An 18,704-nucleotide genomic window follows, 5' to 3' on the forward strand; every position below is an offset into this window, starting at 1 on the left:
CTTTAATTTTGATAAATAATTTTCATACTACTTTCATACTACTTTTACGCAATTATTCATACTTTTGTTCAATTTTAAGTTCGGTTATTCATATTTTTCTATTATTTCGGATATAACGTGTAAAATTGGGAAACGTATGGTACTGTGAAGTAAGAGAGGGAGAAATTTGTTGTTTGATATACTTTGATAATAATTTAATGTATTTTTAAAACTGAAAAATTGAATAACATTATGGATAATTAGAAATTAAAGGGCTAAAATTACGTAAGAATTGAACTAAAATTATGAATAGTTAAAAAAGTTTCATTTATTATTTGCTAATTGTAACGATTAGATTTAATAAATTACAGCATACAATATTTTTAGTGACAATACCGGAATTAAATATTGAAATCTTTTTATATTATTATGATTGTATGAACATATATTGACTTGAATATAATGATTAATGAAAAGCCAACTCTCTTAAAATTTGTAATAAATTGATTGTACAGAAAATTATGATCTTTCCTAAATATTAAATACTTTGATTTCTTTGTCTCAGACTGACATAAATAACCATCTTAATAATATTACTATTTGTTTGAAAATGGCAAGAAAGGAAAAGAAACCCTAGACATATCATTAATGATTTTGTCTGGGGACAGTAACATAGTGAAATGAAACTTGTTTAGGGTTTGAATCAAAACTAAAGTAATTCTCTGTGGGCAGGCTCAGCACATGATCTAGAACTTTCTTCAAGCTTCCACGTGTGATGATGCCACTTCATCAAACCAGCTCTGTAACATAGTTACACATAACCCAAACACATGACTGCAACGAATTGTGACACTGCCACGTACCCTCTTTTGCATGGTTACACCAAATGCTATGCAGCCACGCCCATTCTCACCACCTATATCTATCACCTTCACTCTCTTTCTCTCTTTCTCTCTCTGTGATGAACACCTCAACCACCCTATATAACTCACCCTTATTCCTCTAACAATATCCATTCTCCACACACTTTTTTGTATTGTTATTGCTTCACTCTTTCCTTCACTACACCAAAATATGAGCACCATTTGTTCAGAACACAAGTTCCAACTTCAACCCTCTCACCAACTTCTCTCCCTCAAGAAATCCCTAAGGGAAATTGACATCCCGCCAAGGAAGCTCCTCATGCGCCGCGCCGCCGCCGACATGTTTTCCGACGACACCCTCCTCCACAAATACCTCCCCAACACCAAATCCATGGACTCCGACGACTCTGATGATGTCGGAGACCCTTATGCCTCCGACGAATTCCGCATGTTCGAGTTCAAGGTTCGTCGGTGCACTCGCAGCCGGAGCCATGACTGGACAGACTGTCCTTTTGCACACCCCGGCGAGAAGGCTCGCCGCCGTGACCCTCGTCGGTTTCATTACTCTGGGACGGTGTGTCCAGAGTATCGGCGCGGGCAGTGTAGCAGCGGCGATGCGTGTGAGTTCTCTCATGGGGTGTTTGAGTGCTGGTTGCACCCTTCTAGGTATAGAACTGAGGCTTGCAAGGATGGGAAGAATTGCAAGCGAAAAGTTTGCTTTTTCGCTCACACCCCTCGCCAACTCAGGGTTTTGCCTCCCCAAGACAGTATCAAGAAGAAAAAGTGCACCAATATGAGTCCTCATAATCATAATCATAATAATAATAATAGTAACCATTGCTGTTTGTTTTGTCATTGCTCATCTACTTGTTCACCAACTTCTACCCTGTTTGGCATGTCTCATTTTTCTCCTCCTTTATCACCTTCTTCCTCTTCCTCTTCCCCTTCTAGGTTTGAGCCTAGCCACCGTCATGGTGTTGTGAGCTACAAGGATGTGTTCTCCGAGCTTATGTGCTCCATGGAGGGTTTGAATTTTGGCGAGACTTCATATGTGTCTGCTTCAAAGCCTCACAGTCTGTCTTGGCTTGATGTCTCTGAGGATAACAAACAGTTCAATATTCATTCACCAACCATAGCTACTTGTGGAAGCTTTTCCAATAATGAGAATAGAAGATTTTTGAGGGAAGGAAGTAGAAGCTTTTCCATTAATGGGAATGGAAGGTTTTCGAGGGAAGAAAGTGGGGTTGTTGATGATGTCATAGCCCCAGATCTGGCGTGGGTTAATGACTTGCTGATGTAGGTTATTATTAATACGTGTTGAAGATGATGACAAAAAGATGCATGGTGGGATCTGTGACGAGGATTTACCAAGTGTAAATACATGTCGGAGCAAGCAACATATCCTTGGCTTCTATTGTTATTATTGTTTCGAGTACTTTCATTGCTTTCTGAATTTTGTTCAATGTTGTCAAAATTAATTATGTAATTTTTGTGTCCATTATAATTAGATTTGATCTTTTGTTCCGAGGATTATGTAGAGAAAGAAAGGGAACTGATTCATGGAATGCAATGTTGAACTTTTCTTTCTGTTTTGGATTTTTCGTTGGCTTAACTATCTTATCACCACTGTAGTAAGTAAATACGTGCCTTAATCTCATTCTCTGCCATATGGAATCATCATTTAGATTTTTTGTTGTTCTGTTCTGTTGTGTTGGCCATTGGTGTCAAAGCAAATTCAGCAGATGCTTACACATGTCAACCATGCAGTGCTTATCGTGACGAAATTTAAGATGATATATTCTCTCAAAATTTATTGTATGCGGTGCTCTATTAATTTGCTTGATTCTGGGGTAAATAGAAAATTGTTCATCCAGATAAAGATTTTTTCGTGAATCACGAGGAGGCACTCCAATTAATGTTAGGGGAAATCATATTCATAAAAAAAAGTGTGTTTGCTTTTTCTCTCTCCTTACATTTTCACTTTATATTTTTTTCTTAGCAGCATTCTTCTTCTTTGTCCTTCACTTACATTGCTTAGTTTACATGTCTTTTTCTCTTTTATGTTATTTTTTTTTTCTCTAAGTCAGAATACACCTCTTATTACGTAGAAAGTGTAACTGACTGAGAATTTAGCTTAGAATTTGAAGTAAAATTCGATAAAAGTTTTCACTTTGAAAATATAGTTCATATATCTTATTTTGAGTCACTTTTTATATTTTAAAAGAAAAATATCAAAATGCAGTGGATACTTGTCTTCTTCGTAAACATCATCTAATAAAACTGGAGCCATACTTGTATATGACGATGAAAACAATAGAGTAATTCTAAAGGAATACGTAAGTATTTTTGTTGCAAATTCCTCCCTATAGAGATGTGCTTTGTTTCTTTTCGTTCTGAGTTGGAGATCTTCATTGTTGTGATAAAGTGAGGAGGGAACTTTGCGTGAGACATTATCATAGGTTTCCTTAGATGGTTCTATTTGTTCTATTTTAGGTTACATTATCTAATTAATTGGGTTTCACTCATTGTTCAAATCCAGCATTATCTCTTCTTCTTTCATGCAGCATCCGAATTAGTCTTTTTGTTAATAGCAATTCATAAGTCATTTTCACTAACATTAAGTTTATACTATTTTTAAATTATTGAACGAGGAAACCACACAACCCATCACACTTAACTAAATACTTACATTTTTCCAAATTTTAAGAAAGTGCAAGAAAATGAGTAGATACATTGTAGGAGCGTTTAAAGAAGTATTTTTTTTATAACCGTTTGCAATTAAAGATAACTGCTTGCTTCCTAAGTTTTAAGTCACAAGAAAAAATAGTTTTACTTTTTATGATAGTGGGGTCTAGGTGTTCATGCTTTCATCAATAATATATAGGTTCAATTAATCTATTATTCCATTTCAATTTGTATTCAAAGAAAGTTGAAGATGTATCTAAAAGAAAATCAGGAAATAAAAATTAATTTTAGATAAAAAAAAATAATTAGTTGTTATAAAAATAATTAGTTGTTATAGTGACTAAATTGGATATCATTTTATAAATTAAATAAACTTTTGTGGTTTCTAAATTAGTTTTTATTATTGTTAAATGGTTTCTAAATTGATATCTAATTAGCTACTTAGATTTTTGCTACTAAATTTAGAATCTAAATAATTAGTAGTTAAAATATTGGTAGTTAATTAGATACCAATTTAGAAACTATTTAACAATAATATAAACTAATTTAGAAACCAAAAAAAATGTCCAGACTCTAAAATGGTCTCTAATTTAGTCACAATAACAACTAATTATTTTTTATCTCTAAAATTGGTTTTTATTTCATGATTTTCTTGTAAGGTATCCAAGTGATCTTCATCATATATGTTGGTGATGAGATATGACCTTATATTAACTAGAGAAAAATGTTATTTTTTACAACTAAAAAATGTAAATGTTATTTTAATAATTATACACTAAAAAATATTTAAGTATGGGGTGAATAAGCCTTAAGTTAATAAGCAGAAGGAATTCTTTAGGTGAAGGGTCATAAAAAGGGTATGGTCGGTTGAGAAGTAGGGGAATAACCACTAGTGCAAAAAGAAGAAAAGGGTACTCTTTATTTAGTGCGGCTTTTCTGTTGTCCGCTTTCGTAAAAAATGCGATGGCATTTTTGAAATTATTTTGATTTACGAATGCGGCTATTTGTATAGTCGTACTTGTAAATCAAATACGAATGCGGTTATTTGTATAGCCGCACTTGTAAATCAAAACGTTTGATTTACGAATGCGGCTATTTGTATAGCCACACTTGTAAATTAAAGCGTTTTGATTTACGAATGCGGTTTTACCTTTAGCCGCATTCGTAAATTCTTTTTTACCCTAAATTTTGAAGCGCGCCACACACATTTTCATACTTTCTTTCTCGTCTTTGCTTTCGTTTCGCGTTTGCACTCTGAGTTCATCTCCTTCTGCTACATCTGCATTCCATTTGTGTCAATGTAAGTTTCTTGAGCTCTCTTTCTTCCTCTTCATCTCGAAACATTATTTCATTGGCTGGCATTCGTTGCTCCGTCGTTTCTTCCCTATCCGCTGTCGCCGTTGCTGGCGCTCCCGTGCCACTCTTCATGTATAAATTTTTTCGTTTTTTTTACATTGTTTGGTTCCTTGCATTGGTCAATACTCTTTCATTGCCTTCGTGGGTTTTTGGTTTGCTTCGTCGTTGTTTCCCTGTCCACTGCCACTTCCACTACCGTTGTCGTTGTTGGCGCTCCCGTGCCACTGTTCATCAACGTTGCCTTCACACAAGATTGGCGGTGTTTTAAATTTTTTGATTTTTTTTTTAAATTTTTTTGGCATATACAAGTGCGGCTATAAGAAATAACCGCACTTATAAATAGTATTTACAAGTACGACTATATAGCCTCACTCTTATCTCTTCGATTTACAAGTGCGTGCTAATCAAATGCAACTATATAGCCACCCTTATAAATTTAAAATAGTCGCACTCGTTTTGCCTTTCTGTATCAGTGAACTTTGAAGTTAAGATCTCTTGGATGCTCGTGGAGGGGAAGAGTATCAGGTTTTGGGAGGATTCTTGTTGTGAAGGCGGTGTTCTAAAAGCAAGGTTCCCAAGATTCTATTCAACTTCTGTGTCTAGCCAAGCAACTTTACACCAACTAGGGTCTTGGGACGAACAAGTATGGAGATGGGAGTTGGTGTGAATGAGAGATTTGTTTGAGTGGGAAATGGAGGATCTTAACTGATAATGCATCAGATTGAGGACAAGTCCTTAGTCAAGGATTTTGAGGACCAATGGGTATGGAAGGAAGAAGCTTTGATGGTGTTTATGGTTAGCTCTACGTATAAGTCCCTTAGAAATGTTATGAGTAGGGAAACCTGACCCTTGTTCAGTATGTTATGGAGTTTTAAAGCATGACCATCAGCGCAAGTTGTAGCATGGCAGGAGTTACATAATAAAATGGCAACTAGGGACAACATGGAGAGGAGAGGTGTGGTGTTGGAGAACAGTGTTATGTGCGGTGGTGAGGAGGGACGATTAACCATGTCTTCTTTAGTTGTGAAATAGCTTGACTAGTTTTGGAGTTTGTGCTGCCAGTGGATTGGGGAGGTGTCTGTTTACCAATAAAACCTACTTCCTAGCTTTCAATCCAAACCATTACATACCACTAGAATTAACATATTAAAACCAACAACAACTTTGCATCTACTATTGTGCCATAATCCTTACACAACAACTTTGTTGAGCAAACCTGGTAGTCTTTTACAGGTTTTGTATAAGAGTTGGAACACCCCTTAAGTACTCATTCTAATTAAATTCATTCTTTGCTAATAAAAGAACAATAAAAGATACAAGGTGAAAAGTGTTTCATCTCTTCTATATTTCAGCAAAAAAAATATTTCTCTTTTCAATTATAATATGGTACAGAATTATTAACATATTGTTGGAGATCCCACATCGACTAGAGATTAGGAAATTGCATGGTATATAAGTGGGTGCAAATCTCACCTCATAAGCCAGTTTTATGAGCTTGAGTTAGGCTTAAAGTTCACTTGTTAATATAATATCAGAGCCGGTGTGAGAGGGTGTGTTGGAGATCTCACATCGACTAGAGATTAGAAAATTTCATAGTATATAAGTGGGTGCAAATCTCACCTCATAAGCCGGTTTTATGAGCTTGATTTAGGCTTAAAGTTCACTTCTTAATACATATCAACACTTTTAACTAATTATATAACTAAATTAAAGTATAAAAAGAGAAGTAATCTTCGTTTTTCAAACACAACATACAATTGAATCATATCTAAACCTAAAATATAATAGTTGCTAAGTAGGGTTTAACCACTAATGTGGGTTTAATTTCATGAGCTGTTAAATTGCGATAAGACTATAGTTAAGAAGTATTTTGAATTGGGAAGTGAAATTTAGATAAAACAGAAAGTTGGTGTTGATAAATCCATTGGAAGTGGGTATGAATTGAATGAATATCCAATTTCAGAAGTACTTAACTGAGTTTAGATACAAAAGGGGTGGGGCAATTAACATAGATTGGTGTTTTGTGGTGCTCCTCATTACTTGTTAAAGAAGAACACTAAATGATGGAGCAAAGTGGCTTTAATGGGGTGAGATTTGTTTCCTAGGAGGTAAACTTATCTGAAAGACAGATGAGGGGGTGAAGGGAATGACCCATAAGGATGTGTATGGAATAAGTCATTTTGGTGGGGTTTGTGGTTAGGTATAGTGATTGCCATAAACTCACACACACCTAATGGTGTGGGATGGGGGAGCACCCCATGCTAAAATGACCCCTTTTGGAGTTTGAGGTCCCCTCTGTGCCCTTAACTTTGTGTCACAATTTGATGTTCCTTTGTAGAAGAAAATTGAAGAGCAGCTTTTGTGGGACAAACACCCCATGCTCTTGTTATGGTTGTGACTCTAGGAAAATACTAGTACTGACACCTGTGAAATGGGTACATTTCTTTTGTCATGTATTCAAGATTTTTAACCAACTTTTGTAAATATTTCAAAAAAATAAAATCAAATATAAAACTAGTTTTATAAAAAAATTGTAAACTAACTTAAATATATTCTCAATGTTCATGCACTTTGGTACATTTCAATGAATGGTAGAGTTTGAATTGAATTTGTAGTTGAGATCTGGCTAGGGTTGCTTGGGAACATTATTATATATCTTGGCTGAATAATGAGTTGTCTCCTTCCTTATATGGCATTCAAATGGTCACCAAATTTGTATGCATCTATACATGCATGCACACATGTCTCCACCAATTGCACCTTCCACAACCTACAAAAGAATAAAGCTGCTGCAGCATGAATTTTACACGTCCTTATCTTTTATTTAATAGCGTTGCCATCACCCAAGAGCTTTTTTTCTTCTTCTGTCAAGACCATAACCTGAGTTATTTGCACTGTTTATATTCAGATTAGACATTTACCCAGGGTGCTAATTAACATGCTAATGTGCTAAATATATGTATAAAAACTTTCTTAGGTTAGACCTATGCTTCATTATAATAAGAAAACCCCTTTTACCCAAATAAGTAAAAAATCTTGAATATCTAACAAGAAAAAGAGTAATAGCAACATGGTGTTTCACTGAATCTTCTATTGTGGTCTCAATAAGGTATGGTCCCTTCATGGTAAATACCATACAAGATTTTGTTGAATTGTATAAGGAATTCATGGTTGTGATTTCGTTTGCCAATATATTTAATAAGTAACTGCGTTTGAAATTGTTGAAATTGCATGTTAACGTTAAACATTTGTTTTGAATTACTAACTCAAAATTCACTAGAGTGTACCATTTCATTAAGAAAAAATTACCCTCAAATCAAGGTTTTACATTTTGAATTACCTTATCCAAAAATGTAAAAGATGTGATGGTTGACATATTTGGAGAGTAGAGAAAGAAATAAGCCTTTGTGGAGAAGATGATGCCATTGGTCCACATGCAATTATTTTAAAGGCAATTACTTTTTACACCCCATAGTTTCTTTGTTCACCTCTGTAAGCGGTGTTCAAAAGATAAAAAAAAAAATCAAATCGTCGAATTAAGGAATATATTCTTGATTATATATACAATTTGAAATATTTCCAAATCCATAAATAATATATTCTAGTTTTTTTAATTTGAAAATCTATTTTGAATTACATAATCTCAAAATGTACTCTAGATTTTATAATCCAAAATTACACTTTTAAGTTTTAAATTGTGTAATCTGAAAATAAATACATAATCCAGAAATACATTCTAGATTATATAATTTAAAATATATTTTTTAATTATACAATCCAATAATGTATTTAAAATTACATAATCTATAATAGATTTTTAGATTATGCAATATAGAAACATATTTTGCATTTTACAATTTAAAATGCATTTTTGGATTACATAATCTAGAAACAATTCCATACTATATAATTTAAAAACACAGTCTTATTATATAATCCAAAATATATTATAAATTGTGTAATTTATAATATATTTTTGAATTTAGAAATGTATTTCATATTTTACAATGCAAAATACATTTTTAAATTATGGATGATGTAATTTAAAAATGTATTACATATTATATAATCTAAAATATATTATATAATCTAAAATACATTGTTTGAATTTTTAAATTACGTAATCTAAAAATATATTATAAATTATATAATCTAAAATATATTTTTTAATTTTTAAATTGTTATAAAAAAGTATTTTCAGATTATTATGTAATCCAAAAATATATTTTAAATTATACAATCAATAATATATTTTTGAATTACGTAATCTAGAAACATATTCTAAATTATATAATTTAAAAATATATTTTAAATTATATAATTTAGATATATATATTTTGTTATTCAAATATATTTTTCGATATATTTCGGATTTTTGCAATGCATACTACATTTTTTATTTCGAATTGCTTAAACAAATTTTTAGATTATACAAAATATTTCCAACCCTTAAATAATTTAAACATTTTCACACCGACAGAGGTGCAGGAAAAATGTAAGAAAGTGTTAAAAGAAATGTCCTATTTTAAATAATGTATGCATTACTGGTTTTTGCTTTTTTTTGGAGTTCAGTATGACAGGTTGTAGATTTGTTGGCTGTTGTTAAAATCACAAATACTATAAAAAAATCATAAAATTAAAATTAAAATAATTGATAGTTAAAATATTAATAACTTACCAATTTAAAAACTATTTATTAATAATAGAAACTAATTTAGAAACTAAACATTTTTTTAATCTCTAAAATAATTTCTAATGTAATCAATATATAACAATTAATTATTTTTTTATCTAAAATTAGTTTCTATTTAATGATTTTCTTATAGTGCTAGTTGGGTTACCAGAACAAATTAGATGTTGTTTTTCTATGCACTATATTAATTCTAACGTGCATCCAACATAAAATTTAAAACCCGAAAGTGTCTTTATAATTTTTATTTTCAAAAAATGACATCAAATGAAAAAAACACACACTTCAGACTTGTGCATCTAGAACATCATTGCCTTCTCGATTTCCATATTGGAACAGTTATGAATATCCAAATCTAGAAGCAATCAATTCTTTTTTAAACCTCCTGACAACACCATCCGAAAATTCTTTCTGGATTAGAAAAAACCAGAATTCACCGGTTTCACAAAAAAATCACCTTCTTCTCCAATGAGCATTGCTTATTACAATCCACCAACATTACCTTATCCGGTGTACACTTCTTCTCCATCTTCTTCTCCATCGATAACTCTTTCTCTCCACCTCCGTCCTTCTCTCCATTGCCTTCGTGTTTAGTAGTGTGCCTTAATGAACTCTAGGTAGTATTTTAAATCATTAAGGAAAAAAAAAACTTTCATGTATATGTGTTAAGTGCAAATCTAAATTGATCTGTGCAAGGAGAATCAGTCCAAAATGTAATGCATTAGCCATGTATCAATTAATAATTTGAAGGAACGTGAATATTTACTTCTTAAATGGTCATTATTAAAATTGGGAAAAGTCGAAATGTCGGAGAAAACAATTACTCTCTTTGATTAACTAAATCATGCACATTAACAAAATCAGTTAAAAATTTATTGATATGGGTTTATATTCTCAAATATAATAAAATAAATTATGTCATTTATTTTAAATATTTGTTATTTTTTTAGTAAAAACATGCTAATTAATTAAGATTATTTTAAAAAGTTAATTAATATATCATTCAATTATAAATGGATCTACTTGGAACAGAAAATGCTCCTTTTTAATGTTTTTTCTTCCTGCACCCCATTATTATTAACTGCAACCCATACAAATAGACTCGGGAAGCTTGTTTTAAAAGTTATCATATATGTTCTGAAAAACTTGTTTAGAAATGTTCGATCTAAAAGCTCGTTCCAGAATGTATTTCAAATGTTTTAGAAAGTTTGTTGCGAAGCTCATTTTGGAAACTTGTTTCAAAATGTATCATATATGTTCCAACAAGCTTGTTCTTGAAAGCTCATTTCAAAATATATTTCATGTATTGCAGAAATCATGTTCTATGAATTCCCGAAACCATGTTCCAGAACTTTTGTTTTGAAATTTTTGTTCTGGAAATCGTATTTTGCTTATTCTGGAAGATTTCTGGATAATATAGAAGCCACTTTTACGAAGGGTAAAATAGTTATTTTAGAATAATAACGGTGTAGTTAGAAATTAAAGGGGTACACAAAGAAAAAGTCTTTTCTAACTTGTTGAAAAGAATAATTAAGAAAAGGTTTATTTAAGTTTCAAAGTCCCTCATAATAAACTTTGGTATTTTCAACTATTACTTTTTTTCTTCTTTTTTTTTCTATTGAGTACTCAAACAACTTATGTTTTTCAATTTAGTCTTTGTTGTTTGATTTTTTAGTTAATTGTATGACATAATTATTATTTTGTCTCATCATTTTCTTACTTAGCTATTTTTAAATGATATAAAATGTGAGATTTGATGATTAATATATATTGTAATTAATTTAAAATATTAAGTAACTTTTATGGTCTATACTAATTATAATATTGTTTTATATTAATCTCAAAACATTACATTTTTAACACATGAAGAAAAGTAAACAAGATAATGAGGTAAGATAACTATTACTCATCCAAATAATAAAAAAATAAATAACAAGACTTTGTTAAAAAATTAAAATAAATATTCAAAAATTAATTAAACCTTATATATATTATAGTATGCATGTGCATGATCTCTGCTGGTGTTGGTTTAAAAAAACAAATTTTTACATGTTCATAAATATTTTTGCCTTATTCGCTTCTACTCCGCAAGATTTGTATGCAAGCACGGTGCTCCAGCACCTTCACCATCGTTGCTCGGTCCCCTGTTCCACAGAGACTCCTGGTCCTAGCGAAGATGCTTCTTCCCATGGACCTACATCTTCTGCCAACGATGAAGTATGTTTTATCTCTATTGTGTTCTTTCAACATTGATTTTTTTTACAATGTACATCAGATTTGTTATTGTCGTTATAAGTCTCATATCTACCACCACCAGAAGATGAAGAATGAAATGAAGAACCCAATTTGAAACCAATTCTTATTTGTAATTGCCATAATTATTGTTTATGTTTTCAACTCAATTCCAAACTAATTGTGATAATTATTGTTTATGTTTTCAATTCAATTTCAAACTAATTGTGATAATTACTGTTTATGTCTTCAATCTGATCTTATTTTACAAATTTAATAAGAATTCTTTATTTTCTATAAAAAAAATTAGACCTTGTTAACTATACGAGTTAGAAAAAAAAATCTTTAAACATGGTATAAAATGTATTTAAAAGTTGTAAAAATACATTTTTCAACATAATAAAAAATATATTTTAATGATTTAATCAGCATATTTAGAACATGGTTAACATTTACTAAATTTTGATAAAAAAGTTAAAGAAAAATATTACCAATAAATAATATATATATACATAATTTTTTTAAGTTAAACATTTTTATATGCTAAATTAATTTATTTATTTTTCTCAGATTATATATATATATAATTTATTTTAAGTTATAAAAAAAATAAAACAGGATATAATTAGCTTGTTTTTATAAAACTATGTTTATCTAACCAGTAATTTAAAATATATATATATATATATATATATATATATATATATATGTCATGTTTGAATTAAGATAGATTTACAATCATCAATTATTTTAATTTATAATTATTGATATAAAAGATAGAAATGATTATATTATTATTTCTTTTTTAAATCAATCAATTTTTATTTTTAATTTACTGAAAAATATAATTATTTAAAAATGTTATATAAAAAATATTTTTTATTACTTTTATATATTTTTTTAATATAATTACTAATATATCCATTCACTATCCATTTGTCACCTCACACGATACTCAATTTCACATTTCTTTGATACATATAGTCTTTGATGCCGTAAGATGAGATTTAATAAAAATAACTAATTTAGATATTTTTAAAAAACATATGAATCAAATTAATTTTTTTAAAAACTATTGTACTAAATTAAATATTATAATGTAATATAACAAAAGATTAATACTAGTTTAGCTCTTTCTTTTGTTATTTTTATATTGTCTCAATCTTCTTCTTTTTCTGTTTTATTAGTATATTGTTAATTTATCTTTGTTTTAATAAAATATTATTTTTGAAAAAAAAAATAGTAAACCTTATAAAGAGAATGACTTTTAAGAGTTGTTTAAAAAATAAAATAAATAAAATTAATTTATATTTATTAAAAATTCATATAAATTTTCTGATTTTTATTTCTAATTTGTATATCACCTCATTTTAGTTTAAGTAAAAATTTAATTTAATTATTTTACTATTTTTTTTAATAGTTTATGGAAAAAGTCCTCCAAGTATAGTTTTATTACTTAAATATTTTATTTTTTTTACTTATCTGATTGTGCTTAATGAATAGAAAGTTAATAAAAAAGATATCTATTTTTTTCCCTCTCTAAAAATATTATGACATTGTAGTCGGTGTTGTGCAGAAGTGAACACTATTAGGAAATGGTGTTATTAAGTTCGTGGGTATATGATTTCTGACAAGGAATAAATTAAAAAAAGTTAAAACTGATAAAAAAGATGGTAGACAAACTTCTGACAGAGAAAAAGTCCTTTGCAAAATTATGATCACTAAGTAGTTAATTAGGTTAGCAGACCAATGAATTGTATAGTTCATCTATTATCTACACCATAATAAATATATATAAATTAAAATTAAATACAGACAAGAGTATAAATTATTAAAGAATAATAAATGTAGTTTTTAAGACTCTGATCTATAAAAAAAAATAATTCATTTTATCCTCTTGTTTCATTAAAAACATTTAAACTGAGAAAATAAACACAATATTTTCTTAAATAAAAAGATTTCACTATAAAGCCTATTCTACTCTCAAACAAAAAACTTATTTAAAATTTGAAGGCTTTGCAATGGTGTGTTTTTTATACCCTTAATTCTAATTATATAGATGAGATCTCAACTCAAAACATTATAATAGTATGTGAAAGTTTTATCTTAATGGTGATGAGATTCATTATCCAGAGCATTGATTAAGGTATTAAAGTATAAAGTTAAGGAGGAAATTGATGAAAGGGTAGAAATGTAAAAAGAGAATGTGTGGGTGATGGATAAGGAAGTGAATGAATAAATTGGCGGTTGAACAGTGTTGTGAGTGTGACTGGTGACGGCAAAGCGCATTATAGCCGCCCAACACAAGACAACACGCAGCAGCAGCATCCAATTTGGTGCACCGCGTCACGTGGCGCTTTAATATGAAACGCTCTTTGGGTCCCACGTGCGCTCTACGTGTCATGCGTTACGCAATACAGAAACTTCCCACTCTTCTTCTCACGTTCTCATCTACGCCATATCATCTCCTCTCACTCACCACTTCCCACCCTCCGCGCGTGCTCACCAACTTACTCATCTTTTTTTCTTTGCGCTCAGTATTTTTAAAAAATATCTTTATTTAGTGTATCTCTTCAAATTTCTGTTAAATATTAATATTTTAAATATAATTTTTAATTGTTAATACAAACTATTTTGTCCACAAAATTATTTCATATTTCTTCTTTTTTATTCTTTACAAACTAACCCCACCACAGCCAACACTAAACAACTGTATTTATATAATAAATAAATAAATAAATATTAGTTTTTGAAACTAGTTTCTTGACTCCCCTATAATTTAAAATATTTTTTCTTTTATGTTCGAAAATAGGAAAGATAATGAATATAATATATATTTAATTTCAAAAATAAAATAAAAATACTAATCAATTATCTCTCCTCCTATTTAGCTACGAGTTCTTTTGGTAGGAAACTAAACATAATAGTGCAATAGAAAAAGAAAAAAATGGAAATAATAAATTATAAAAAAATTATTATATAAGAAAAATGTGTTATTTGAAGGAGTGTAAAAATAATTGAAATTCTACTAATTTAATGAGTTTATAAAAGATATTGAAAAAAATGTTATATAAAATACTTCAATATAGTAATAATAAATTACTATTCTACAGTATTAATTTAAATAAAATGTTATTTTCTTACTCCATTATTTATTTTTTTATTGCAATTTTTTTATTTTTTTCATTTTATTAAATTTACTTTAGAGAAAATGTTATCTATTGTTATGTTTTTCAGTATGGAATTATCTAATCATGAAAATATATTGGATAGATTGTTTTTATTTATTATATAATTTTATGATAAAGAACATTATATTTAATAATTTATCTTTTTTTAGATTATTTATGTGATGTTAGATTTTTTTTTATTGATTTCTCTCACCGCTTAAACTTATATTTGACAGTAAAAGAATATATGATGTTACACTTTTTACTTTTTACTAACTTGTCTAACATTTTATTCGTTTAAGAGATTGATTGATGTTTAAGAGATTGATGTATTCAATGATGTTAGACTTTTAATTGAACTAAAAAAATTCAATATCTCAAAATTTTAATTAGTGTTCTAAAATATTTAAGTATAAAACATAATTATATTTTATTTTAAAATAATAAAAACAATAAAATCATATAAAATATAAGTGTCGCAAAAGTTTAATATCTCAAAATTTTAGTTAGTGTTTTAAAATAGTTTAAGTATAAAACATGTACTTTATTTTTAAAATAATAAAAATAACAAAATCATATAAAATACAAGTGTTTTATTTGGTAAATTATATAATATAGTGTAACTTTTCACAAAGTTTGATAAAGATGCATATAAAGACAAATTAAACATGCACCAAATATCATACGATACACATATACTAAACAAACCTCGTACTAAAATAAATATCCATATGCTTTAATTACTTTATATTTGTAAGGAATGTTTATTTGTTAAGGAGATTTGTTCAAAATTAAGTATAAAACAAATATCAAAGCATCTCTCGAGACACAAGTTAATATTGTTTCTTTAATCAATTATGTGATACAAAGAACTTTTCAAATCTGACACAACTATAAGTCTTATACATAATCCACATCAATCACGAATTTTGTGCAAAAGGCTATACCAGCAAAACTCACTCCATGAAAAGGTAGAGGAAGCTTCAGATGAAAACTACATAACTTGTGGCTAACACAATTTCATTGTCTTCCCACTGATGACAACAAATAGTCGTATTGAGTATAAATAATATTATTGTCATGTCTCACTCAATGCAGACAACCACTTCTTACGTCAAGCAAACGAAGTACCAATTTGTCTTTAGATAATTCAAATGAATATTTTTTTTTGTGCCCCACAGATAATGATGCATGATATATGCGAAAAAAAAGACTAAGAAGATATACTTTGTGGAAGAAGTCAACATTGTCACATGTTATGGCTTTACCTGTTGAATCCAAGCAATGCTACATCACTCTCTGTACTCTTACACCTTTATAAGGGTAAGAAGGTTGTTCAAGAATAAGAGATTGAACACCATCAGTTATGTCACGAGTCTTATCTCCTATCTACGTACTCCATGGTAAAACATCTCGTAGAGAAATATCCAAAGCTTTGGATGTCCCATTACTTGATTTTTTAACATATTCAAGCTCAATGGAATTTATACCACAACTTTTATGATATCTTCATCCTTGTTATGCTTATTATTCACCCCTTCATTGATGATGCTTAAAAAAAATAAAAAGTAAAGAGGAAAAAATAACGAGCAAGAGGGTCGTTAAAAGAGGAAGGCTCAAATGCTTAAAATTCATGTTTGCCTGAGCATATGGTTGAGTGTGTGTAACATCATAAATTTTACCCATATATAATGAAATAAAAGTAAAACAAGCAATATCTAATTACAAATAATATATACTACTTTCTTATATGTGTATCTCAAAAGAAATATCCCTCTTCATAGGGATTTAATATATACATCAAAAGTTTTAACAACAAAACAAAACATTCAAATAAAACTATCTCATCCTCCAGCTGCTCACTAAGGAGCTCTATTACCTGCAATCTCATCTGCTCCCGTGTAAAACACGATCATCACAGATAAAGAAACCAACACAAACAAATAACAGGGTAAGCTATCTATAAAAAAAGTTTTGATATAATTCAAATTTTAAATTTATAAGCATAATTCATCAATTCTCATGCGATTTCTCAAACCATCAAGTTTTTATTACATTCATAAAATTCATATTTCATATGTCGGACTTCTACTGACTCATAACACATAGACTCTTGACTCTACTTTCGGAAGACTCGTGTGTTGACTTAGACTCAGAGATCTGCACCTGTCATACTATCTCACTGTGAAATCCACACAGTTATGCGCATAAAGAATCTCAATATCTTATCTCTCCTAGTATGACATGGTTAACTCATATAACAGGTCAAGTTAGTTATCTTTCAAACAACTTACCCATTCATATGAACCTCCTTCGACTCTCACCACCTGAATAACTTCATCTATATGATTTCATTATCTCAGGAGAGTCAGGATATCTCCTTCTAGACGAATCCCTAGTCAATGCACATCCTAAACAATCTTAACACGGTATTTTCTTTCCTGAAAATACTATGTTTTGATTAAAAAAATATATTCTAAACATTAAAATCTCCAACATCAAACAATCAAATCATTCCACAATTTAGAATTTCCAAAACACAACAATTCATTCACTAATCATATAAATGTCTTGAATCAAAAGGATTCCAAAGTGTATCTAAATAACATCAAGTTTTACTATCCAAAAAGAGAGACAATAAAAGGAGAATAAATTAAAATTATCTTTCAACTACAACTATATTCAACAGTATTTAATAAAAAGGATGAGGAAGTCACAACATGAAAATTAAAGTTTGATCACCAATTGTTAAACCCAACAACTAACTTATCTCAAAAACACCAGAATTCAGATTACAATCAACATAGCTCTCAAAATAATCAACTCATAATTTACTTTAAAAATTGTCACAAACAATTTTAGTTCATAAACTGAATCATCAGGAAATATTCAAAATATATAAAAATCATCACAAACCTTTTTCAAATACATTCAGTAATTCATTCAATTTCAAACTTATATACATTCTACACCATCTACTATATCTAAATTTTACATTTCAATCTCAAACAGTTTCCAATCTATACCAAACAAGAGATCCTGCAAGAAAATTTTGAAATTGGTGACCACGTCAACCCCACATCTAGATCTTCTAGCTTAAGGTTCTATTGGCAATTTAAAAATATAGCTTCCCTTACCTGAACTTTAGCTGATGCTCACTAGGAGCTCCAAATCTACCAAAAGCCTAAAGGTAATTTAACCTGCACCACAGAATCCTGATAAAAATTTAACTATATAACTAGGACCCTTTGTTAACAAAATTAACCCGTACAAAATCTAAAACTAACCCGTACAAAATCTAGTAAGATCAAAATTAACTCAAAAGAAAAAGGGGCCAAGGAACTTACTCTATCTGAGATTTTGATTCGGCAAACTTATAAGGTTCACTACCAGGAGTCCAACGACAGACTCCGATCGCCAAACTGATAAGCGAGGAAGTCAGAATCTTAAAGAAAAGGAAGAGAAAAGGAAAAAGAGGAACAAAACTGAACTTACTCTATAAGAGATTCTGATCGGGCAGTCTTGTAGTCTGTCTTCGCGCCAGGAGTCTAACGGTATACTCTGATAGTCAAACTGATGAGTGAAGAGATAGAGAAGGGAGAGAAAGGAAAATGGAAACTTTTAGAGAGATGGTGGTTTTTTAAAATGAAACCTGAATAACTGATTTTCTATTTATATGTCCTTTTTCATTTTAATAATAAAATATTCAGGTATCATTTAAAATATACC

At 29.6% G+C, this 18,704-nt stretch overlaps 1 protein-coding gene across 1 annotated transcript; it reads left to right on the forward strand.

Moving 5' to 3' along the window:
- The first annotated feature begins 711 nt into the window (after positions 1-711).
- On the forward strand, positions 712-2,438 carry LOC137831447 (zinc finger CCCH domain-containing protein 2-like). The gene has a single exon (XM_068639129.1). It carries the CDS (start codon positions 1,054-1,056, stop codon positions 2,140-2,142), a length of 1,089 nt encoding a protein of 362 aa, XP_068495230.1. The 5' UTR covers positions 712-1,053; the 3' UTR covers positions 2,143-2,438.
- The last annotated feature ends 16,266 nt before the right edge of the window (positions 2,439-18,704 follow it).

Source organism: Phaseolus vulgaris, chromosome 11 (assembly GCF_000499845.2).
Source record: "Phaseolus vulgaris cultivar G19833 chromosome 11, P. vulgaris v2.0, whole genome shotgun sequence".
Lineage (NCBI taxonomy): Eukaryota > Viridiplantae > Streptophyta > Magnoliopsida > Fabales > Fabaceae > Phaseolus > Phaseolus vulgaris.

Excerpts from the sequence above, each read along its gene's own strand:
- LOC137831447 (XM_068639129.1), top strand. The coding sequence starts at position 1,054 with ATGAGCACCATTTGTTCAGAACACAAGTTCCAACTTCAACCCTCTCAC.